Raw genomic sequence first — 25,041 nt, 5'->3', positions numbered from 1 at the left:
TTCGCTGGTATTACAGCCCCACACAGCTTGAGGGGTAGCCCAGCTTTTGCTCCTGTGTACTTCTGTCCTAGCAAATGATTTTGTGAAAAGAGGAGAAGGGGGAGAAAAACCAAGTCTCCTTCAATTTCAGATGCACAAAGGATGCTTTCTCTGACAAACTCCCATAGCATGAGATGGGTCATCCATAAGAAGTTGAATATTGTATCTCAAGAGAACAAGCCCTAGCCTTTCTGCAACAGGGCAGTCAGAACCGGACTAAGATATTTAGGAAGACAGACGATGACAAGCCAGGCACATTGCAGCGTGCCTGTAAACGAAAGGCAAGTCATCTTTCTGGGCACGGGAGTAATGAAGAGCAACTTGGAAGGGAGGTGGTGAATAAGTTAGGTCTGGCTTTTCTCCTTCCCCCGGGAAGGGAACTGACACCCAGATCTGGCCATGGTATGAACAGCACCCACAGAAGAGCCAGAGCATCTCAGCACGGCAGCACAGGTTGCAAGCCAGAATGATTCATGAGCTGATATGAAGACAGATTCGACTTGATTAACAGAGCACTTGGAGTCAAAGATGACTGCAGGACTCCAAGTCCTGGGCTCCAGCAGCACAGAATTACAGCACAGGAAAGCAGCCAGGCAGGAAAAAGAGGACGTCCTCAGGGCCCACCCAACTATACCACAATGTTATATAGGTGCTCGGTTTACAGGTCTTGGTACTCAGCCAGTTTTTGGCTGGCTGCATGGCAAGGACACAATGCCGGAAAAAGGCATCAGTGACCTATGGGGGACCAACAGCTCTAACCAGCAACTGTGGCACACAGAGGAGAGCGCTTGATCACCTCCCTCCACGGCGCTGGTCGAGGGAAGCGCAGGGACACAAAACAATAGACGTCCCAAACTGGGTCCCCCTGGGACCCAGAAACAATATGGGCAGGGACGGAAACTAGAGGGAAGGCTCGGGAGGAAAACAGCACCCTCTAAACCCAGAAGTTAAAAAAGAAAAAAAAGAAAAAAAAAAAAAAAGGCAGACATTGAGATAAAGTTGGATTCAGAGCACAGCAGCGCTGCACCAGGAGGCACACGTTTCCAGTTACTGGAACAAAACCTCATGGTCAGTAAGAATTAAACGCAAGATCCAACAGTGACTAGAAGGGAAAAAATCCTGGAGAGCAGACACATGTGGGTTATTACACAGCCTGGCAAGGTCAATCTCGGTGCTAAAAACAGACAAAAATAAAAAAAGCCGTCAAACATTTTTAAAGGGACACTGTCCCACACTGGCCGCTTTGACACCATCTGTGAATGGTCCTTATTTTTTATCTACTGATTTTGTAATTATGTAGGCTACTCCTGTTCCAACCAGAGGCTGCAACAAGACTCTTATTGATGGTGCAAACTGCTGCAACTTCGGCTTTTGGAGAACGTGGGGCAGTTCCCTCTAGCTTCACAAGGCAGTAAAATTTAACTCTTCCTCCTCTCTTGTTTTGCAGCAGTGATTCCTTCCCTGATGTTTCTGAATAGACCAGAACTGCAATTGCAAATGGCTGTGCTCTACACCAACGACAAAGTGCCCTGTCATACCAATACATAATTGAAAACGCTGACACAGTGACAACTGCTATCAGCACAATTCTGATAATCATGTTAGCTTGCTCCTGCTGCAGGAACCGGTGGGGGTGGGGAACAGGCACTGTGATTTAGGGGCTACTTAGAGAGAAGTTACGTGGGATTTTGTTTACATTTCTTGGCAGATCTTCTGCATTTCAAAGAACAAAATACCCACCTCCTCAATTCCCAGGGGCAATGCTATCACCCCCTTTTATAAGGGCTCAAAGGCGGGTCAAAGTTTGAGAAGAAATCCAAATTTTATCTCTTTGATAAAGCACGCTTGAAGTTTGAGATGTGTGGTGTTAAAACTCCTTTCAGAGCCACAAATAGACAAGGCTCAACACAATCCAGTGGCGAATGAAAGGCTTCCATAGCCAGTGCTGCATATTAAAATGTTTTTGTCACCCTCATATGCTTCCTCTGTAATGAAGTAGGCTGTCCCCAGAGAAAGGAAGAAATTAACAGCACTTAAATCATCCCAGCGCTGCTTGGGCAAACACATGGCCTTGGGAAGGACCAGGTGGCTACACGCAACCTCCCGAGGACCTCGCCAACCTCCTCCCAGGGAGGCTGAGGAGGGTGCAGAGGAGAGCATCAGTGGCTCAAGAGAGAGGGGCAAGTGAGGAGGAGGAGCCCCAAAGCACTACTGGAGATAGGGTCACCTCCAGGAGAAAATACATCAGTATCACAGGAGTACCAGGGGTACACCGCACCTAACAACAGCATCACCTTTCAGCATTTAAAAGGCAGGCAGCAACTGAAGCCAACAAGCCAACAAGTATTAGTTATCTTAAACCAACTGGATGACAAACAATAAACATTTATCTTGTCCACTTCACGCAAGACCAGACAAAACTGTCTGTCTGCTCAGCACCTCAGGTTATCTCCGATGCCAAATATGTTAACACTAAAGGTAAGCAGTAATTAAACTGAAAGAAGATGTACAACCAAAGAAAGCCTTCCTGCTCCACGGCCTCTCTGAACCGCAACCCCACCAGTGCTGCTCCACAGCCTGCCGGTGCTCTCGTTCAGCTGCAGCAGTGCCGGCGTGTGCTAGGAGCTGTACAAACACAGAAGAAAACGCCAGGCCACAGTCCTTTTCCCGAAGGGAGCCGTCCTCCTCCATTCGGGCTCCCTGGAGCGCAACAGACAAGTCATGTAATAGCCTCATCTATGGCAAAAGAGCTGTATCAATTGGGCTGGTTAAAATGAGTCAGAGAGGTCACTCTGACCCACGAGACAAAAAACAACATACGGTGCACAAGGGCAGAGAGGGGAAAATGGGATAATGGGACACTTACAGGAGCTCTATCAAGATGAAAATGGCATTCAGCTAGGGCAATGGGGACAGGAAGGCACAAGGAAGAGGAAAAAAGTGCAAACAGGGAAGGAGGAGAGGGGAAGAAAATTAGAGGCATGACTTAGGCACAAAATATCCAAAGTAGCTGTACTCTGAATAGCCAACAATTAGTTGGTCAGAAAATTACTGCATCCAGTTAAGCCAGGCGAGCCCGAACTCAGCAGCACGCGACAAACAATGAAAAAGGAGAGTCGGCGTCAGTTCAGAAGTCACCACAAGTGTCTGAGCACGCTACAGCTGCAGATTATCAGTTTCGATAATATGATAGCTTGACTACATTACAACTTGATAATCTTCATCTGGAGAAGTCATGCCTGTTGCAAGGCCACCGGTAAGTGAAATCAGAAAGGCTGTGCCACAGCCCAGTGCCCGCTGGGGCCGGGCACCGTGGCTGCCTGGGCACTGAGGGGTCCGCACCTTCCTGCAAGATAGCTCATCCCTGCTCTGCTTCTCCTTCCAAAGTCACTGCAATCTGCTGCAGATCGGCCAATTAATATGGCAACACAAGACTGGATGAGGAGCTGGGATCTCTCAGATGAAGCTATGCAAATTATGAGACTGGTAAAGAAGAGAAGGAAATGAGAGGGTGAGCCAGTCCTGCCGCATCCAGCCCCTGCCTGGCAAGCTCCGCTGGAGGGTTCGAAAGGGAACAACTGCTGGAAAACCACCTATGGACTGGAAAAGGGTGACTGCGAAAATATAAACCTCAGCTAGAACTAGTACTTGATTTTCCTGGATTTCACAGAGAAAAAAGATCCAGATTCTACACTCCCAAATGCATGACTGTGGGGAATAAAAGACAGGATAGGACTGATTGCTAATTTTCTTTGGGTTCCCCCTCACTGGACCCAAACAAACAAGCAATAACTGCAGCAAAAACCCCTTCAGTAAGCACCAGAACTTGCTCATCCCCACTGCTAATGCTGCCAGCACAGGAACGGGAGTGCCCACAACGCGGCAACCTCAACCATCCATTTTGGCATGATAAAGACTCCTAAAGGATGGATAAAAAGAGCGGCAACGACAGTTTGGGGACCAAGCCCAGAGCTGTGTCATGACAGACTCATGAGCTGGAGGGATGCAGATTGCCCGGCCGGGGCAGCAGCAGCTCCCACCTCCCCGGCCCGGCACAGGGGCCGTTTGTTCTTCAGCTAAACCCAGGCAGTGCTGCAGCCCAGCCTAACCCAAACCAACAGAGCCGGCGAGCACTAAATTCAGTCATTTTCCCCTCAGTCTCTTCTCTCAATTTCAGCTCTGACTCCTCTATCTTTTATTTCTTTTTCTAAAGACATATTTAGAGATGAAACCATTCATAACTGCCTATCCACAGACAGTTTGTGGCAGCATAATTGACAATGAGTCTGCTGCAAAAATGAAAATGCTGTTTTAATAACCTTGGCCTAAAATACATTCTGTTGTATGCCTCAAAGGGTTTCAATAAAAAGTCAACCTGTAGAGACATATTTTCTTGGCTTAAACAACAATCCAAAGCATATAAATGTAGTCCAACTATAATGACATATTTATAGGCCAATAAAGCTTACACTGCAGCTTTCATACTTCACTTAAAGGAAGTCTGTAAGAAGCAGTGTTATATAAAATAATTTGAATTTTTTTTCCGAACTATAGCCGAAGGAATACAAATATTCAACTTTGCCATATTTAACCAATAGTGTTTACATTGCTTAGTTGCTAAAAATTTTGTAAAATGAAATAATTCCTCATTTGGTGACTTCCCACTGGTTTACCAAATATGGGTATACAAATCCATTTATTACAAAGAAAAATCCCCTAAATAATCCTAAAGACAAAAATAAATAACGAGCGGCCTTAGTAGTGAATGATTTAATCAGACCAATTCTTCTGGAAAAACAGGTTCTCATGTTCATTATGAATAATGCATTCCTGAGCAACTCTATTTTTATACGCTGCATTGTTGTTATTCTTTATTTTTCTCAACATTTGAAACAAATACTCAGAAAGTTATAAATAGTCTTAAGACATAAACTGCTAGCATTCAATATTGACATATTTGTAGAAAAGGAAAGAATGTATAACTTAAATACCTCAATAGGCAGAAAGAAATAACTCTTAAAATTCATTTTTCAGGCTGAAATCTTGAAGCTCACATGAAAAAATGCCATTGCTAGATCTTTTATTTAATACAGTCCTAAGGAAAAGTTCTGCATAATTCACTAGTGATAAAAACAATGGCATTTTACAGAAAAAAAAACAGTTTCTGCAGAAAAGAAAGGCAAAGAAAAAAGAAAAAAGAGAAAAGAAGAAAGAAGAAAAAAGAGACAAGAGGAAAAAAAGAGAAGAAAAGAGGGCGGGGGGGGGGGGGGGAAGAGAAGAGAAAAAAGAGAGAACAAAAAAGGAGACAGAATTACCAAATCTGAATTAGGGTCAACTTTCAATTATAGGTGCATGGCTTCTCTGGGTTGTGGATTAACCAGGTGTCGCCTTAATTTTGGCTAAGCAAGTGCCACAGAGCGTATGGCACAGGGTATACTCTGCTCACACGAGGCCCCGCTTTGCCTGGCTATTGTTTAAAGCTGCCCTGCGCCCAGCAGCAACGTGTTTAATTAAGTATGTTTGCCCAGTGCCACTTCTGTGGTTCTGTATCAGCCATGTTTTCATTTCATCCGGGTTATTTCACCCTTCACCACTCCTGGATAGTGTGTGAAAACTGATTTTGTTTCTTCCATAAAGTTTTTTTGAGCTCTTTGGTAGGGATATAATTTCCTATTGCCTTCTACAGCTCGGTTCAAAAACATCTAGTAGGAAAAATTTCAGAATCTACTCACTTTTATGGGATTGTTCTGTAATGGAAACATGCCATTTCATAGGAAAAAAGGGGTCCAGGAGATCACCTTGTTTATCTAGGCCTTTTCAACACCTGGTTCGGCAACTTCCTCATCTACAGCCTTGGTTAAACATAGGCATCACTACAGACTCATGCACGGCCTGCCAGACTAGCACAAGAAGATGTTTGTTCCCTTCAGGTCCAAGTTCTGCACAAAGCAGCCTGCCCCATCACAGCCACCCCACTCTGCCCCGTGGGGAAGCCCTCCGTGAAACATCCCCATGGGGGCAGCACTGATGTACCTGATTAGGAGGGGAACCGTGCTGCAGTGGTGGGAAATGGTGGATGTGCAGGAGACGGCCTCTCCATTTGGGCTGATTAGCCTTGCTAACATAGCTGTGCTGATGCTTTCACCTGAGGGACCTTTGCATGACAGCGCACTGCACTCCCTCACAGTTTACAACCCTATTTTAAGACAAAAAACACCCCATCCCATTGTGCTGGAGACCTACTGCAGAAGTTATTGCTAGCAAATCATTGATCACTGCGGCTGAGCATTGCTCTGTTGGCAAGATGCTGAGTATTGGAAAAGGGCTGTGGGCACACGTCATAACAGGCACTAAAACTGCCATTTTGACAGCAGAGGAGATACAACACCGGCAGCTCAAATCTCTATGCCCTGGACACTGCACGTTATGCTACTGCCTTTGCCTTGCCTACAGCTCGGGAGACAGCAATTCCCAGAGCGCAATGTCAACCTTGACCAATCACTCAACGAGAGAAGTAAATCTTCTTCAACTGGTTGGTGTTAAACCTCCATCCCATAGTTAAGCCAAAAACCAGAGCTCATGGTTTGCCTACAGGACACAACCAAATAGGGCTGCTTCACAAGCCACGAAGATCACTGTTCTTCTCAGATACGGGAAGCAAAATATGCTTAAATTCTTTGGTCTTTCAAATAGAAAAAAAACCATCTTAGTACTAGATTTAAGACATTTCTTTGATTGCCTTCCATAGGCTAGATCAGTTGTCTGTATCAATGTGCCTCATCAGTTATCGGTCTTCTTGACCCTTTGGTTTCACTCCCGCCAACCAGTCATGATGAAGAAAAAGGCAATCATAATCAAACATTAGTCAAAATACCCTTTTCTACTGGGGAAAAAAAAAAAAAAAAAAAAAATCCAACAATAAAGCCAGAGCCACCAACCGAAAATGAGCAACATCAGAATGTGGGTTATCAAAACTATACCATATAGTTTGCATTCCGTAAGTGCTTTCAGTATAACCCCTACTTTCAAAGGCTTAACATGCAACCATAAGCTTTAGGCTTAAAGACAATTTTCTTTGGCTCCTAGGGTAGATAATAGCAATTTCATAACTTACCACAAGGGGTTTTTTTGTTTGTTAAAAACAAAAACAAGAAAACATTAACACACAAAAGTTCCGTCTGACAAACATTAAGATTCTTCTGACACAACAAACAAATGCAAATAAATGTAGTGCGTAAAGACGACGCCAGGGCAATAGCAGAGACAATTACTGCATGTAATTACGAACCAGAAGAAACCACACAGAAAAGCAAAGGAAAAGAGAAAGAATTGCACAGGTTATTTTTTTTCCTGGAGATGTAATGAAAAATAAGATCAACTTCCAATTGTACTTTAATCTTCCAACCTACATATCTAATGGTGAAATGCAAGATTGACAAAATCACTTCACCATTTGATAAGATCAGAAAAATGAGACGCAGAAGATAAATCCGCCAAGACGGATCTTCAGCTTAGCGTAACTTGGCTTCGATGCCAACACAGTCGTGCCATTATAAAACTGAACTTGGCCCCGCGTCTCCTGTTCACATAGGTACAAAAGCATTTCCTCACATGCATCAGCCTTAGCTTTTAATTTCTTACCTTTTCATGCATTATGGCCTAAATTTGATGCTCTTCAAACCTGGAACGTTTGTTAAAAGCTTGGTACAACAGAGAAATGTCCCTGGGATGCACTTCAACGTGCCGCCTCTGACAGCTATTACGCATCCAAGGTCCTAATACCACAAACAGGCACGTTTACTAAGAGGAGACCCATCTCCCTCGGACCTCAGGCCCCCACCATGGATTTTAGAGGTGGGAGTGCCTGCACACCAAAGCAGTCCCAGAACTGCAAGCCTGTCTGCAACCATCCGAAGTAGCAGAGCTACTGTTTCCCTCCCTAAAAACAGACAGGTCTATCTGGAGAGAAAAGCAGGGCACCCGCAGGGGGCCTACGCTCTATAGTAACATAAAGCTCACAGAGAAACACTATAGAAGGCTATGGAAGAGACATCTCCCTACTGAACGGACATGAAGCTGACCATACGGAGACAGGACAAGCACCAGGAGCAGGTGACAATCCTGCGCTTCCGGAAGGTGGGACGTGAGAAGCGAAAAGGCCTTTGCTCTCCCTGGCCTGTTGGAGGAGGCCTTGGGAAGATGTGCCAGGTTCCTCTCCCCACGATGCACGCTCTGACCTGATCCCCCAGCCTGCAGAGCCCCAGGGAGATCCCTTGACAACTACTTGTGCGCGCATCTTCAGTGTTTGAGCCTTAGTGCTCAGGGACATGTCTACGGAGCAGACAGGTATCACAGAATTACCCCACGCTAATCTCGAAGGAGCCGGCGATGAGCTCACCACCACCACCACCCATCCCGCTCGGGTACCTCATCGCCAAGCCTCCGCCCGAAGCACAGACATACCTTGGGAATCGTCGACGGCTTGGCAGGATCAGGCTCATCCGCCTTCGAAAGACGCTCACCCACGGGCCCCTCCCCACAGGAGAAAGTAAGGGATACTCACCAAGGTCAGCCTTTTCCTTCAGGATGTCTTTGAAGTTCAAGCCGCTGTTGAGTGTGGATTGTCTGTATCTCGTCAAGGCCTCCTGCCCATTCTTCCCCACATCCATCGGCTTGACCGGCTCAGCCCGGAAACCACACTTCCACTTGGAGAAATCGGACTGTGCCCATTTTGCCAAGTCCTCAAGCTTCACAGTAACTTTCTCTGAAACAGCAATAACTTCATCCTGCAAGAAGTGGTCAAATGAGAATACGACACGTCACGCAGGGCTCCATGATGACTGATAAACCCATAACGTCACCCCCCCCATAGGGCACTGGAAAAACCTATCTTGCTGTTGGCAGATTAATTTTTCTGTAATACAGAATAGCTAGTACTTAATTTATTCTTCCTGCCACCTAAGTGGAAATATTAGTTGTTTACTTGAAGCAAATACACATGGTCTAAGGACAATTTCTAGGACCGGGGCAATGATCCTAAAAGGCATTTGAAATGCAGGTTGCCAAATCACATTCTGTATAACCCAAAGCCTTGAGGGAAAGTTTGTTTTTTAGGTGCAATTAGCTGCAAATGTAAAAATTCATGGCTGGATGACTAATGGTTATAGCTAGTCCTGAAATAAATGGACTAAGTAAATCTCAGATTCTTGGAACTCTGACTCACCAGAAAATTCCTGTGTTTATGGTACATTTTCCCTTGGCTTATACACAAATATTGAATTTAACTTTTGTCCTAAAAATTAAATAAAACTGTGATGTAATCCCAAAAGAAATACTACATAAATGTTATGTGCTTCCCACCAAAAGAAACTTGCACATTCTCATGTTTCTTAAAACCTTTTTCAAGATCAGAACTGTAATTTTTTTTCCCTTCTTAAACATACATTCTAAGAAAAGCACTTAAACTTAGTTTAGCCGCCAGAACATATACTCGAACTAAACGGCTCTAATTGCTGAATTTTATCCTTCCAGGAAACAATCAACTCCTCTCAGTCATGATGAATAAGCAGAATGTTTTATAGCTGACTCCAGTGAGCAAGGGCTCAAGAAAGCCTCAAAAAATAAACAAACAAACATACACACGCACATATCCAGCGAGATACATTCCAGATTTTTTAGTTAAAACAGCAGAAATAATTTACGCTGTAATGAGAGCTGGCTACACACCACACCTTGCGCACCCCATGTTTCTAGCACTAAATAAGGTTACAGGTTCTTGAAATAAATAAACCGGAATCCAATTTTTCTCTCAAATAAACACAAGTATTTGCAAAGGGGAGAGAAATTCTTTGAGTTATTAAACAAAGAGAAAAGCACAATTGATTCCCTCTGTGTGGTTTTTTTTTTTTTTTCCCACTGAACACATTCCTCAGGAAATAAAATACTGCTCAATAGGAAAAAAAAAAAAAGCTTTATTGTGATAAGTTACACACAATACAAAACCTGAAGTATCTCTAGTAAAAAAGCAGATCTGATATTCCAGTCTCCCTTATATAATACAAAATCGTTTTATAAGCAGGCACCTTCATTACATTTAGTGCAATAACAAATATTTGGTCAGAAACGAACGGCATGCTTATATGCTAAGCAAGCTTGTAATAAAATCTTTTCCTTTATCATTGCACAGCATAAGAGCTTCCACCGAACAACAAACAATAACGGTGATGTTTTAAATCTCTGTTTATGACAAACGTCAATACTTTGTAAACAAGCGTTGGGTACTACAAAGTACAATTTCAATGGATGGTTTCACCCAATTTCATTACACCATCCACTTGAAATAAAAAAGCTGTAGTTGCTATGCATTTTATAGCTATTACACAGTGATTATTAAATGTCAGGATGGAAAAAAAATAATACATATATATAAATATCAGCCTGCCTGCAGACAGTCTCAGCAATTTCTGGATGAAGTCCTCTTTTAGGATATTGGATACCATCACCAGCTACTACACAATTTCTAATATTCAACACTAGAGAATTTAGCAGCAGTTTTAAAAAAAACCTGACTTGGAGATCAGACGTGTTTTTGGTTAAAATATTATTTTCCAAATAACTCTCATGATCAAATTATTATGATTTCAATTACTAGTTTCTTCATATCCTTTCCAAGAACTGGTATGACTAATTTTGGCTGGCATACAAAGTAAGCTGAGCAGACAATTTATTAACCAAAAGAAAAGTACAATCACTATTACATCATCAATGAATAAACTTGTTTTCGAGAATACAACCTTCACACACACGCACATGATGTGTACACAGGAAAGGAAAAAAAAAAAAAAGAAAAAAGAAAAAAAAAAAAAAGAAGCTCTACTGTAACAAGGGTGAAGCGATGCCGGCACACTCACCAGCTCTGCCCAGGCTGCCATGGAGGGGGAACTGGAGAGGCAGGAGCAGGGGGAGAGGTGGCTTTTGGGGGGCAGCGGAGAGCACACCCCAGCCATATGCTTTCTGTGGCAGTGGCATGGCCATGGCCATGAAAACATGTGGTGTTTAGCATCCCCACACTGATGTGAGGGGCCAGGAAAAGACCCCGCAAAACCACCATTGTGCACTTGCCTCAGCCCTTCACAAAATGGCACTGGGACTCTTAAGTACAGCCGCCATGGTGCAAAGGGGTGCCCAGAATGGCACCACAAAGCAGCTGAGCACACAAGTGGAGTGCATGAATATAAAATATAGAAGAAATTCAGGCTGTCACTGCCTGACAGAGGTTGTCTGCCATGACAGAGGTTGTGGGCCGAAACCCCGCCATGCAGGTGGTGCTAGGCAACGGCTCCTTGTCAGGGCCGCCCCGTCACCCTTGCAGTAGCTGTGTCCCCAAGGGCACCCAGTCCTCGTCACCCCTGCAGCAGCCATGTCCCTAAGAATGCCAGGCTAGCCCCCAAATCGTCTGGGATCACCTGAGGAGGGTGGCTGACTGCAGGTCACACACTCATGGCTGCTAGGCTGGGCCTTGTGCCACTGCTGAGCAATGGCAGCACCCGCCTCATGGCTGTCGGGCCAAGAGGGCCCATCTCGCACCTGCTGTAACTGCAGCTCCACTGCCGTCAACCCCGCCAAAAGCCAGGGCTGTTCCTAACATTAAAGTCACCGCTGTGAGGTTTCAGGGTCACCCCCAAAGGACTCGGGGCCGAGGCCGGGCCTGGCCTGCAGAGGCGACGGCCCCAGGACAAGCCCCTTGTGAGGGAGGCCGGGCAGTGCTGCCTCACCAGCGCCTGGGAGCACCCAGCCATCCTCCACACCAGCACTGGCCTCGTCTCCTCCCCTTGTACTGCCACTGACCACCACGGCCGCACCTGGGAAACATGGCCAAGTTCGACTTTAGCCAGAAAACGGAAAAATTACCCTATATATTTTAGGGCCTGCCTTGGGTCATCCTGCCCTACGTGCAGTGGGACTGGGTAGACCTGATCTCTCTCGCCGTTCATTTTTTGAGCTGTTGCTCCTTTTCGGCCCAATTCAGAGTCAACTGGCCACGTCCTCCCCGACTCCCACATACCACAGCGGTCACGTGTTGAACCACGGTCCCCCTCCGAGGGCCGCTGCCTACGCCGATCCCGCCACCGAGGGACCTCATCTCCAGAGATGTTTTCACCCCGGCGCCTCCTAATACAAACACCGTCACCCAGCAAAACATGGCAGGTAGCTTCAGTCCCTTCTTTCTGAGGAGCCCGAGCCACGGGCAGCTTCCAGAGAGGCTGCCTTCCCCAGATCTTGGCAGTTTGCTAACACAAGAAGTCATCTGCCCCAACGCCACCAGACAGAGGTTACCCCACTATTTCATCAGCTCTGGAATTTCGATGCACCTTGCCAAGCTTTCACACATCCTTAAGCAACCTTTCCAAGTGCTCAGACTCAAACCATGAGTCATGGGGGTTTTTTATTATTTTTTTGGAGCAGCAGGTGACAAAAGGGTCCCTTCTCCTTTTTTGTTAAGCAAAAATATCTCGCAGCCCTGTGTCACAACAAAAGTTGCTTCAGGACCTGCAGGGCTCTGCCAGCCAGAGGAGCCCCCATAGCCATTCAGTATCAACTGCTGCGCACCTACTGCCACAGCCCTTCTAAAGAAACCCTTTCTAATGAGATGACAAAGGAATACAGATGTTGAATAAATAAAAACCAGGTACATGGTGACACATGACTAACAAACCTTTAGAAGATTAAAGAAATCTGCTGTATAACCTTCATGTCATTCATAATTATATCTCCATGTAAACATGAAAAACCACCCACGTTGCATACAGTGTGCATATATATATATATATATCTATCTATACAAAAATCAACTCATCGTGTATTAGCTATGCTCTGAAGCGATATGTTTATGAGGTCTCCATTGCGTGGTTAAGTCTTTAATTGCAGTCTTTTCCTGCTACAGCAAGATGAGCTTTGCAGGAGGAAACAGCCAGCGCCGATTTCAGCTCTGCTCAGGAATGAGATTTATCTGGGATGCGCCTTTTCAGACATTGACTAACCAATGGCAACGCTTTTCCCAGCCACAAAGTTGTCTAAATCTCGAAATAAGTACTGACTATAAAAAGAGGCACTTTTTCTTCTGTTTCTATAAAAGTGGGTATCTAGTCAGCCTATAATTTTAGCCCATCTTACAAGACTCCTGAGCAAAGTACGATACTTTCACCTATCAAGTGGGAAATTGGGAGATGGTTAAGAAAGATGGTGATACAAACCCTTCTTATCCCTCTCTTGTTTTTTTAAGAGCTTATTGGATTTGCATTTTCAGAGAAATCGTCCAGGGAGAAGGGGACAGTATCTTCTCGAGAGCCGTTATGCTTAAATATTATGTCACTGTTGTCTAAGCAACCATCACAGCCTCCTGAAAGCACAGAATGCTATATTGCCTGACTCAGCAGATGGTTGAAATACTTACATTCAGGGAAAGAGGTCAGGTAGTTAGAATAGTTTAAAGCAGATAATTATTTTTTAGAAGAAATATTAACTCTTACAAGGCAGGGAGTCACAGGGTAGCACAGGGAGGTCATACATCTTGATTGCACACTCGCATACGGTACGTCACAACTCCTCACTCATTGCCAATAACTAGGAAAGATTTATATTTTAGAGACGCCGAGGCAGCCCTAAAAGAATTACGGCAGCCGAGATATCTCAAAATTTTGACGTGCTGAGACTGTTTTCACTCCAGTGCTTCCAGAGGTCATTTAAGGAATTCTGGAGGGCACGAGCGAGTCGAACACCTGCTTGGCTGTCTCCTAACATCAAATACGTGGCCGAGACAGAAACAGGAGATGTACTGCAAAAACTCTTGCCGATAATTACAGAAGACACTGTGTGTCATTTATATGATCAGTACAATTTGCATCAGAAAACATCTTCAAGCCTTTTTACTGAAACCTTTAGCATGGTAGATAGCTCGGAATGCATATTTACAACCCAGTACATTGCCGATGAAAACACATTCATCCACGGGAGCAAAAAATACAGTGCGATTCTTATGGACTGCATTCACCGAGGATAATAGAACTGCATATTTCATTTGGGCATAAAGGCCTCTATTATTCTGGGCTTTTTTAACATCCCATGTATTTTTTACGTTTTTGTGATTTAGGTGAAAAGGACCTTCCCGTACCTTGCACGACAACACTGTTCTCACCCTGGGAATCCGGTTCCCTGCTCTAGATCCCTTTGAGGAGAGGAAGGTCGGCGTTGCAGAGGTGAAGAAAGGAAGGAGTGGGCTTATTGGAAATAAGCCCCTCTCCTGTAGCAATGCATTTACCTGGGTGCTTGAGGAAAGTACCATCACCCTTACTCAACACCATAGGCAAACCAAAAGGTCCTGTTAGCAGACGGTCTATAGTCCAGAGCTCTTCTCTGCCATACAGATGCTACCGGGGCTCTAGGACAGTGGTGGTAACCGGGTCATTTCAATTCAGTCCTAATCCACTTGCCAAAAGTCACTCAGGTTCACCTGGACCCAGGTCTCCAGAGTCATCATCTACAAGCAGTACTTCACCCAAGCTTTCCTCCACGGACCATATTCAGCTCTAAAGAGGCAGAGAATATTTGTACAAGACTGCTTTGCTCTCAGAAACTTCCTCCAGAGTAAGAAGGTCCCATCTGCCTGCCGCCTGCTGTGGACTGGGGGTATACATCGGGTTGTTTAAGACCGCAGGATCACAGACTAGCTAAAAAAACGTGGCTGCGTCATAGAAAAGGTCTGGCTCTGGGAAGTGCCCTGTTCAGCCTCCCTACAAGGCACATGAAGGACTCTCCTGCCATCCACTCCCTTATCACATATTGCTCTTCCAGTACAACCTTTCTAAGCAGGCTGCAGACCTGGGGAGCTGGGGCACAGCTCCACCAGGCTGCTCCCGTTCTGCAGGTGGGATCACTGAGTGACAGGGAAGCCTCACAAGAGGCTCCAGCACTTGGCACGGGCAGGGGCAGCTTTCTTTTCCCCTTTCCCTGCCCCAAGGGTCTCATTTGGTGCTGTCTCCTCATGCATCCCCAAGCCCAGGGCAGACGGAGGTGTCCCGAAGGATGCGCGGAGTGGAACTGACCGCTGGGGTCTGCGCCTGCAATGCTCCCCGGAGATGCCAGTGTGCAGGGACCTACAGAGACCACCGCTCTCCGCCCATGAACCTATGGGGAGAGCCTTGAGAACGGAAACATGCACAGCCCAGGAATTTACCTGGCACACAGGAGAATTTTAAAGAGGCCAAGGCAGAACCTTTCATCTGTTAATCCTTTGCTAATTACTTTAAAGGGCTATAATGATCTCGTTAAATTCAGGTGACAGGTATTTCCCCAGCCTACCACGCTATTTCCCCAGCCTAAGCACAGCCACACAGAGCTGTCTGAAACTCAAGCCAACACAGAACGCTACATCCCGGCGTGTTCACCCCGTCTGCCAGGGTCCAAAACCCAAAAGAAGAGACCAAGATAAAGGACACAGGTGAAGCACGTGATGTCCTATGATATTCGCTTTCCCTTGAATTAGCAAGCAGCTTGTTTCGCATGGCTCAACGTTTCCAAAGCGAGACACGCAAAATGTCCTGGGGCAGGGCAGCGCCACGTTTTTGGAGGATGCTTTGTGGGATACTGGTACACCTGGGCCAGAAGTGGGATGGAGACAGAGCACACAGAGGGATGGCTGTGAGCAGCTAGACTTGACATTTCTACTGCAAGCCTCCTCCTTCATTTCTGGGGTGTTTTTTTTCTCCCTCCTTCCGCTCCCGAGCAGAGGTTCAAATTGAATTTATATCTGTCATTGCAGATAGAAGTTCTGACCAAAGAGAAAATGGGCTTTAGTCAAAATGTTTTCCCATCAGATAGCTCATAGATTCCGAAGAGTTGTTTTAGTTCAGGCAAGTTGACAAGCAATTCATTCCTAATTTTGCCTACTACAGTTACAGTTCGAAAAGCTTTCCTCGTAGATTACATAATTACATTTTTCTTAACAAGGAGTACATTGCATTAGCAGGTTTAAATTATGCAAGCTTATTCTTTTGTCTTTTGTTATATTGTGTTCTATTGTGCTGGTGAAACAATATGTGCTTTAATTAGCAAATATCTGTAAATAATTTACTTGCTTTTCATACAGCAGAACAATGGAGCCAATTTTCACATACATCCACTGAGCATGTCTAGGGGGTTTCTTGCCAGAACCTTCCATTGTTCAGTATCTGTATCAATCTGCCCATCATTAGCAGCTAACGTTCAACAACCCAGGAAGAAATTAAAGTTTTGGCCCCTGGGAGCAGCCCCAAGCCCCCCAAACCCGAGGCTACGCTTTGCAAGGAAAGATTAAAATATCCAGAAAATGAAAACAAACTCTTTTATTATCTATAACCCTGGCACCTCCGCATAGAAACATGGACGCCTGCCAAGCATTAAGGTCATTGGATTAATGCCATAAAATGCCGATGTTCATCTGACCTTCTGACTGCATTTTAGCTACAAAATAAAAAGCTCAACTTGATACGACACTATGAATCACGCGAGACGTCTAGTCTCTGCAGGGTTAATGCTGGGTGTGAACCCACACTGCACACGCACAAACACACACACACACAAAGAAAAAAGCTCTTAAATCAAGAGTGGATGACTGTTCGGAGACTTAAGGCATTGTTATTTTGAATGCGAATGAAAGGGCCAGAACAAGCATTGCACGAATATTTCAATTATGTATTTCCCAGAACTACATCTCTGAGCAACTAATGCAAATATTGCTCCCACAGCAGTAGAACTTCTTCCCGAATAAAAGCATATAAGAGCTTGAATCAGAACATACTTTCTGTATCGTTCGCATATTGTTTGAATATTATTAAAAATGCAAAATCTATGTATGCGTTACTCTCCTGAGCAATACAGTAATTATGATTAAGGGACAAGCAGCACAAAAAGAGCCAATTTATCTTACTTGTGCTTAGGAATACTATTGTGTAACTAAGCAACTAAAGACAAAATATAGTCTAATTAATTCACTCCTATGCTTATTTAAAAGACACAATTAGAACATTTTTATTTTCCAGCCTGCACAGTATCTCAACATGCTTGAGGGTGTACCATGTGAGGCCTATTATTCTCCAAAGACAAGAGTTTAATGTTTAGTGCCACTGATCAGACTGGGAACAGCAACTCTGGAGAGCAGTGGGTGTATTTTACAGTCTGAGTGCACTGGGAAGCAGAGGGAAAGGGGAAAAAAAAAAAAAAAAAAAAAATGAAAAAAAAAAAAAAGGGAATCTGCCTTAAGTGACCAGATCTGCCAGATTGCTGGCTAATGGCTAGCAACATGTGGCTTCTCTGAGTAATATCATTGCCCTCTCCCTCCCTTGCCAGCATATGCTACTGGTGGCGAGAGAGATAAAAATATACAGAGTGGATATGCAATTACCAAAACCATGATATTTTATGACAAATGCCATTTCTCTAACACTGCTATTACAGTGCGCCTGATTTCCAAAGCTGAATTAATTTGAGCAAGTGTACATTGGAGATTGATGCTATTAGCATGATTTTTAAAGCACCCTTTAATAATCATAATCTGCATGTTTGAAACGTGTTGTCATTACCAGTGTTGACAGATACGAGCATGAGGCACGCACCGTGGAGACTAAAACGGGGCGGTTCTCATTTCAAATAAGAGCGTACAGATTCCTATGTCTCTCAAAAAAATCTATTTCTGCGCAAAGGGAGTAGCACATTTTTCAAGGGGGGGTGGCAATACACCACCAGCAGTGTAAGAGCCCGCGCTCGGGCCAGCCTGTGCTACCTTTACACGCTGGGGTAGGACCTCGGAAACGAATCAGGCTTTCGAGGGATACTGTGAGCATCTGTCCCGAAATGAAGAGCGAACAAACCCGTTGCCTCCCTTAACTTTCTGGAAGAATCTCTTCTGCAGTTATAAATGACATACATTTATGGAGTGACTTTTTTTTTTTTTCTCCTTTCCCTCAATTAGTCTGAAAATGCAAAATACTGCTAGGGAAATAATTACAGGAAACTAGCTCTCTCCTCTCCTCTGTATGAGCAACGCTTACTCATGTAAATTACTTGCATGAGTAAGGATTATTTGCAAGGCGAAAAGCATTGCATCAGATCCCCAGTTTAGGAGAAGAGATGAAATCAACATGAGTTCGTAGTAAACTTAGCTCCTGATGAATGAACCAAAGGCAGATCCCCACCGACCGTCCAGCCTCAGCAGAAGCAGCATTCGTGACAACGCAGGGCAATGCAGGAAACGTCATACCAGGCAAAATAAATTAGCTGTTTATGTGGGGTTTTTTAGGAATTGTACACATCACATCAAATACCATCCCTGGATTTAATGAGCATCGGCTTTGATATATATTTTTAAGCCCAGTCTAATTAATGCCAACACCTTTAAAAACATGAAAATAGAAGGCACTAACAAGCATTTTGCTCTAGAACTGCTTCTACAAAGGTCAGTTGTTCCACAGCCCCACGCCACCCCTTGGAGCAGAGAGGAGTAAATGAGGCTGGAGGAGGATTCGGCCAGGACCTCGTGGGCTGCAGGGCTTGGGGGCTGAGCGCACCTCGCACCCTGGGGCTGAGCCCACCTCGTGCCCCCTGAGCACCGTGGGTCCAGGGCACTGGGCGAGGGGACTGGGCAGGGGCTTCCTACTTCTCACAGCTGGGTGCCGGAAAATCTGGGGGTCTGCTTTCCACATGCACCCCATGAAACTGTTTCAAGCGCAACAGTGGGCCCTTACAGCCGCTCCCCCCCGGCCTTCGCAGCCCCCCGAGCATCCTCCTCTGAGCCTCGCGCGAGGCGCCTGCCATCGCAGAGGTCTTCCCTTCCCACGTGGGGGGTGACACGGGGGACTGCGCTGGCCCAGGAGCGGCCAAGAAAACCAGGGCAAGACAGTGATTTCCTCCGGCAAAACAGACGCTTTCCCCATTTAGACGGTGGCCCTCTCGGGAACAGAGGACAGCCACTTTTTCCCTCCTGGAGGGAAGGGGGAGAAGGCTGCTCCCACTCTCCAACCAGCGCTGCACCTGCTGCAGATTTTGGGCTTGATGGCGAGGTCAGAGGCAGCACACCTGGGCCCTTGTGTTTTAAAAGCAGCAACAAAGTTTTCGGTGAAGTAGAGCAAAACTCTTCTAGCTCACCTAACCGCGTCCCCAAAGGCACCATCGGCCTCACAAAAATGTCTCTGCTGCTCCTGCACAGCGAGACCACTGGTCTGAACCCGATGCCAGAGCTGGTCCCAGCCCCTCCACACATGTTGCTCTGGGATGCGATGAGCATCGGGGGCCAGGAGCACTCATACTGGCCCCATCCCACATTTGCCATCCACTGAGAGTCCCCGGGAAGCAATCTCTGGCTGGCTTCTGGGGCCGAAGGAGAGTTCCTCGGCCGTGCTTACGGGTGTGCTCAGCCTTAGGCAGAGGGAGGGGTACCTCAGCAGAAGTACACCTGGGCTTGAACCCTTCGCTGGGTTCGGGCCCCAGCGTATGGAAACATTGGCTTTTAGCAGCAGTCAGGGTTATATTTAAGTCTGGATGATGAATTCAGCTAGCTATAAAAAGACTTATATTTACACTTATTGCTGATTAGCTCAAACATTTGGCAATCAGATAAAATACGCCATCAGAAATTTCTGAGTAACAGAAGCATTACATACCTCCTCGCTTCTCCTCCCTCCCCGCAGCCACTAGCTGAATATTGTCATAGTGTCAATGCTGCTATTACAGAAAACAGGCAGCGAGCTGCTTCTATTAATCATGCTGCTAGCGCAGGTAGCTGCTAGCGACTATGCCTAAATCTCTGGTGGGCTCGATCGCAAGCCTGCGATTCGACCACTGGCTCCCCTCACCAACAATTTTATTGACAGCGAGCGCCCCTGTCGCCCTTTGCCTCGGACACCGCAGATCTACAACACCCATTGAAGCGCCGGTTTCTTCACCCCCGCTCCCTGAATGCAAGGCAAGGTATTTTACCCCCTCGGCAGTCCCACGCCGCGAATAAGGTCCACCCTGACGGCTATAAGCCACCTCTCACTCGAGAGCTGCATCTCCTCCCGCAGAAGGAGCCCAGCCCGGAGTTCGGAAGCCTTGTGACCCCCGAGGCGGCCCTGCTGCCCCTTTGGGGACGGATACGATCGTCATTTACGTAAGGAACCGCCAGCACGGGGTGGTGAGGTGAAAGAGCCGCCCCGCGCGCCGATGCAGCCGGTTACCCCCAGACAGCGCTTCGCAAAGCGCCAGCCAGCACCCGGCCTTTTGTCTCTCGGCTGCCTGCGCGTCCCTGAGCGGAATTCGGATCGTTCCAAACTATTAAAAATCGATAATAAAAAAATCATTCCGATGTCTATAAACAAGTTAATGGAGTAAGTGAAAACAAAGTACATTTCTTAATGGGAGTGTTATGTTGCCCTCTCTAGGCCCTGGCTCTCAGTGCCGGTTTCTGTAGGCTCCCTGCCAGAGAAGTATCACTCAGAGCTGTTGCTGTTGCTGCTGCTGCTGCTACTCTGCTAATGAATGACTAACTTAGGCCAGAGGGGAAATGACATCACCGGGGTGTAAAACACAACTGCATTAGGAAACTTTTTACCTGCTTTACATTTGTCATAATTATTCTACACAATACGGCCGGCATTTGCATAATTTCAAGGCGTGCCATTATCTTAATTGAAAATTGTTTTCATATGGTTGAATAATGCAGAATGACATCAGTTAAAGCCCCAATGAAATGCACAAGTATAATCACACAGCTAATTACTAGCGGTGTTTGCATGTAAAAATAAATAAAATTGTGCATATTATTAGGAAGGTACATGCAGCTGAGAACTCTCGTACCGGAGCAGCGTTTTACTCGTAATGGTAGGATTAATTTTCTCTGATGTTCCTACCACAGTAACATGAGCTGATCATTAAGGCGTATTAAAATGATTTGTGTCCCTTTCCCTACCCCCACCCCCCTTCCCAAATATCTTTCATTTTACACACACACACACGCACGCGAGGCACACACAGGCACAGTTTTAAATAGTCACCACGGGCAATTTCAGAGCATCCATTGCTCACTGTCACCTCCCTGATTCTTAGGAAAAGGCCCCCTTATCTCAGCGGCACGCACAGAAAATTAAAGTGAAGAGGTGGCAGCGAGCGAAGGTGGCTCTGAAACGCGTTTCGACTGCGTACGCGTGTGTACGGGTACACGGCACGTCGGCACCTACAGCCACGCGTGACTCCGAAAGCAGCCCCGGCGGACAGCCGCCCCTCCTTGTCCCCACACGCCCCCCGCCCCGGCATCTCCAACAGAAGTTACCCCAAAACACCTCGCCCCCCCCCGGCTCGGCTTCCAGCTCCTCTCGGGGACCCTCCCCATCCCCGCAGCCCTTTCTGGGTACCTCGTCCTTCCCCCTCCCCAAACCACGCACCGTGCCGAGGCAATACATTTGAGAAGCACATAACGGGAGGGAGCGGGAGGGGGGGAGCGGGGGGAGCGGGAGGGGGGGCGCGACCCGCGCGGCTCCGCGGCCCCATCCCGGGCGGCGCGGGGCGGCGCGGGGCCGCGGCGGGGCCGCGCGGGCGCCGGCGGTGGGTGCCGGCGCGCAGCGCGTTTGCGCCGGCCGCACGGCGGCTCCGAAATACGCCCAGGCATATCTGCAAGTTATTTGAATGTATTATTCCCGTACCTGTCATTTATCACTTTATTCAACACGTCCCTGCCAGCTCAATAGCTTTTGATCTCCCTCAGCCTCCATTTCGTAATTTCCGCCCTCTTAAACATATCGAATACTAAAAAAAAAGCCCCGAACAATATCGAAATCCCCCCCCCCAACGTTTTTCTTTTCCCCTTTTCTGTGTGTTTTGGGGTTTTGTTTTTTTCCTTAACGAAGCCGGCGGAGGGCAGGGCGAGCCCCGCACGCACTCCGCTGCCCGCCGGGCCGGGGGCGCCCCGCAACCCCGACCTCCCCCCCCCCCCCCCCGCCCGCACAAGTTCCCGGGCAGCGCGCACCGGAGCGCCCCGACGGCGCGGCCCCTCCGCGCTGCCCCGCCACGCACAGCGGGGAGGGGGACGCGGGTGGGGGGGGGGGGGGGGGTGGCCGAGCCCGGGCATGCAGGTGGGGACGGGCGCGGGGAAGGGGGTGAGGGGGGGGGCCGGCGCTGCGTTTACCACCTCGCCATGGTCACTGGTCCTGCCCTGGGGGGTGTCCTCGGGGAGAAAATAAAGTTTGGCGCTGGAGAGAAGTTGCCGGCTGGTGCGCTCCTCCCAGAGCAGCTGCAGCTCCGCGATGCAGGCGGGCTCCTCCGCGCGGCACCGCACGAAGAAGAAGTCGCCGAGGGAGAGGACCCGCGCCCGGCCGCCGCCGCGGCGCTGGAAGCGGAACGCCCTGTAGAAGACGTAGGGGCCGTGCGAGCCGCACGGGGCGCCGACCCACTGCGGGGAACAACAACACGGCAGCGGCATCAGCGCCGGCTCCGCGCCGCGCCGCGCAGCGCCGCGCAGGAGGAGGGCGGAGGGCGGGCGGGGAGGGAGGGAGGGAGGGAGGAGGGGAGGGGAGGGGGCGCGCAGCGGCGCGGAGGCTCCGCGGCGGCGGGGGCGGGGCGCGCGGGGCGGCGGGGCGCGCGGGGCGGCGCGGGGCGGCGCGGTACCTGCAGTGCGCTGCGCTCCATCGCGGCTCCGGCGTGATTGAACTCAACATTCTCCCAAACTTGTTGGCGTGAATGGAGCCCGGCAGGTCCTGGCAGGGCGAAGCCGGCCCCGCCGCCCGCCGCCCCCCGCCGCCGCCGCCCCCGCGCCGCCCCGCCGCCGCCGCCGCCCCCCGCCCCGCCGCGCGCGGCGACGCCCCCCCCCGCCGCCCGCCCCCCGCCCCGACGCCCCGCCGGCGCCCCGCCGCGCCCCGCCGACGCCGACGCCCGACGCCGGCCGGGCCCCCGACGCCCGCCCCGGCCCGGCAAAAATGCCGCGGGGCGGCGGCGGGCCCCGGGGGGGCGGCGCGGGGCCGGCGGGGCGGCGGCGGGGCCCCCCGCGGCGCCCGGCGATTTTTGGGGGGCCGAAAGGGCGGGCGGGCGCGCTGCGGATCTGACAGGACCTGCCCGTATATGTCTAATATAAAGACCATTTCCTGCGGCGCGAGGGGCGCTGCTCGTCCCCGCGCGCGCCCGGCGGGGCCGCCGCGCTCCCACCGCCGGGCCCTGCGGAGCGGCGCGGAGCGGCGCGGGGAGCGGGGGCCGCCCGCCCGCCGGTGCCCCCCGCGGGCCCGGCCGGCCGCCCCGGCGGCCCGCGGAGGGCGGGCGGCTCGCCCGTGATTTATCTATCGGTTTTCCCCGGGAAGGGGGGAAAGTGGGTTATCGATTATATAAACACATCAATATTCATGCGCCGCCGCGCTGCGCGGAGGGACGCGGCGAGGAGGAAACAACGAAACCGCGGGGGGGCGCGGGCACGGGCGCCCTCCCTCCGCGCCCGCGGAGCGCGCAGCGGGACGTGCCGGCACTCCTGATCCCACCGGGGCCGCCGCCGCGGGGGCGGGATGGCTCCGCGGGCGCGGAGGGGCGCGGGCCGGCGGGCAGGGCGGCTACGCGCCCCGCGGAGGGGGGCGGCCTCTCACCTGCGCCCTCCCCCCCCGGCGGCGCCGCACGTCGGGGACAGGCGCGGGCTCTGCGCATCCCGCGGAGCCGCAGCCGCGGGCAGCCCCGGCGAAGGAGGGGAGGGGATGAGGTGGGGGTCAGAGCCGGCTCCGCGGGCGCAAGCGGCACCGCACCCGCGCAGGGTCCGCCCGCAGCGCCGGGCACGGAAAGTTTCCATCGGGGGGCCCGAGAGCTGCAGCCCCGCAGGTAGAAGCCGCTGCGGCCGGCGGCGGTGCGCGGCCCTCCGCGCCCGCGGAGGCCCCCCCCCGCCCCGGTTGGTGCCGCGCGGGTCAGTTTGCGGGGGGTTCTGCTCTTTCCACCCGTTTCCGCGCCAGCGCAGCCAACCGCGGCTCCGCGGGGCGGGGGGGAGCGGTGCAAAGCGGCTCCGCGGGGACCTGCCCCCCACCCCCTTCCCCAATACTGGCACTTTCGCCCCTTTTTTGGGCTTTTTTCCCCCGAGCCCCCTCCGCCGGCCCTGCTCCCAGCGGGGAGGCGGACACGCTCGAAGCCGCCCCAGCGGGGCAGGTCCGGCCCTGCCGCCGCCAAACGGCGGGGGCGGAAATAAATAAATAAACAAGCGAATAAATAAATAAATAAATAAAATCCTTAATAATGACGACAGCGGTGACGTCAGCGCTGCGTGCACCGCCACCGAGCGCGGCGCGGGGGACAGCAACAAGTGCGGGCGGCGGCGCGGCCGGGGCGACCTCTGGCGCCCGCCCGCCGTACCGCGGGGCCGCCGCCCGGCTATAGCGCGGGCACCGCCGCCCCAACGCACCCTGCTTTTCATTGCGTTGCGCGTAGAAACGCGCTTTCCAGGGCACAACCCCCCCCCAGATGCGTGCGTTGTGCCGATGGCCAAAATGGCTCTGACGAAGCAGAGCCAACAGCCGGGGCTGCCTCAGCGCTGCGGGCGCGGCCGGGCACCTCGCTGGGTGTGAGGGGCCGCCCCGCTGTGAGCCGCGGGGGATGATTTTGGGGAGCTGGGAATAAGGAGCAAGCCCTGTGCGAGGCACGGGCAAAGGCTCGATTGGCCCTGGGCAGAAGGCACGGAGCAGGACGGGAATTTGGGCAGCGCTCGCAATGGTGCCATGCGGGTGGGGGCTTCACCCCGACATCCTCGGCGCTCGCATCCAGTGGGGCGGCCACTCCGGGCTCCCCTGGGATGTTGGGTGCTTCTCCAGGGGGAGGCTGCATTTCTTCTAGAGGAAATACCAAATTCTTCATTCCAGTTTTTTAGAAGGTTTCATCTTTCCCGCCCTATGTCCTCCTAAGACGCCTCGCCAGCAGTAGGCTGGGATGCTGGATGGGGCAGGTGGGAAGCCGGCAGGTACCACTGCTCAGGCTCTCACCCAG

At 49.9% G+C, this 25,041-nt stretch overlaps 1 protein-coding gene across 3 annotated transcripts in view; it reads right to left on the bottom strand.

Annotated features, from left to right (window-relative positions):
- The window catches only part of ARID5B (AT-rich interaction domain 5B), a gene marked incomplete at its 5' end in the record, with an annotated part of 121,450 nt that extends 98,701 nt beyond the window's left edge, over positions 1 to 22,749 (bottom strand). The window contains 3 exons of one of the 3 annotated variants that reach the window (XM_082308777.1): positions 8,603 to 8,825; positions 22,229 to 22,492; positions 22,708 to 22,749. In XM_082308777.1, coding sequence (XP_082164903.1) covers positions 8,603 to 8,825; positions 22,229 to 22,492; positions 22,708 to 22,728 — 508 coding nt within the window. Of the gene's footprint in view, positions 1 to 8,602; positions 8,826 to 22,228; positions 22,523 to 22,707 lie in introns of those variants that run through there. The other 2 variants (XM_082308776.1, XM_082308775.1) reach the window with 2 other exon arrangements.
- Positions 22,750 to 25,041: the final 2,292 nt, after the last annotated feature.

Source organism: Platalea leucorodia, assembly GCF_965183815.1.
Source record: "Platalea leucorodia genome assembly, chromosome: 4".
Taxonomy (NCBI): Eukaryota; Metazoa; Chordata; class Aves; order Pelecaniformes; family Threskiornithidae; genus Platalea; species Platalea leucorodia.
Note: the sequence above shows the minus strand (reverse complement) of the source record. Positions and strands in the feature narration are given on the sequence as shown.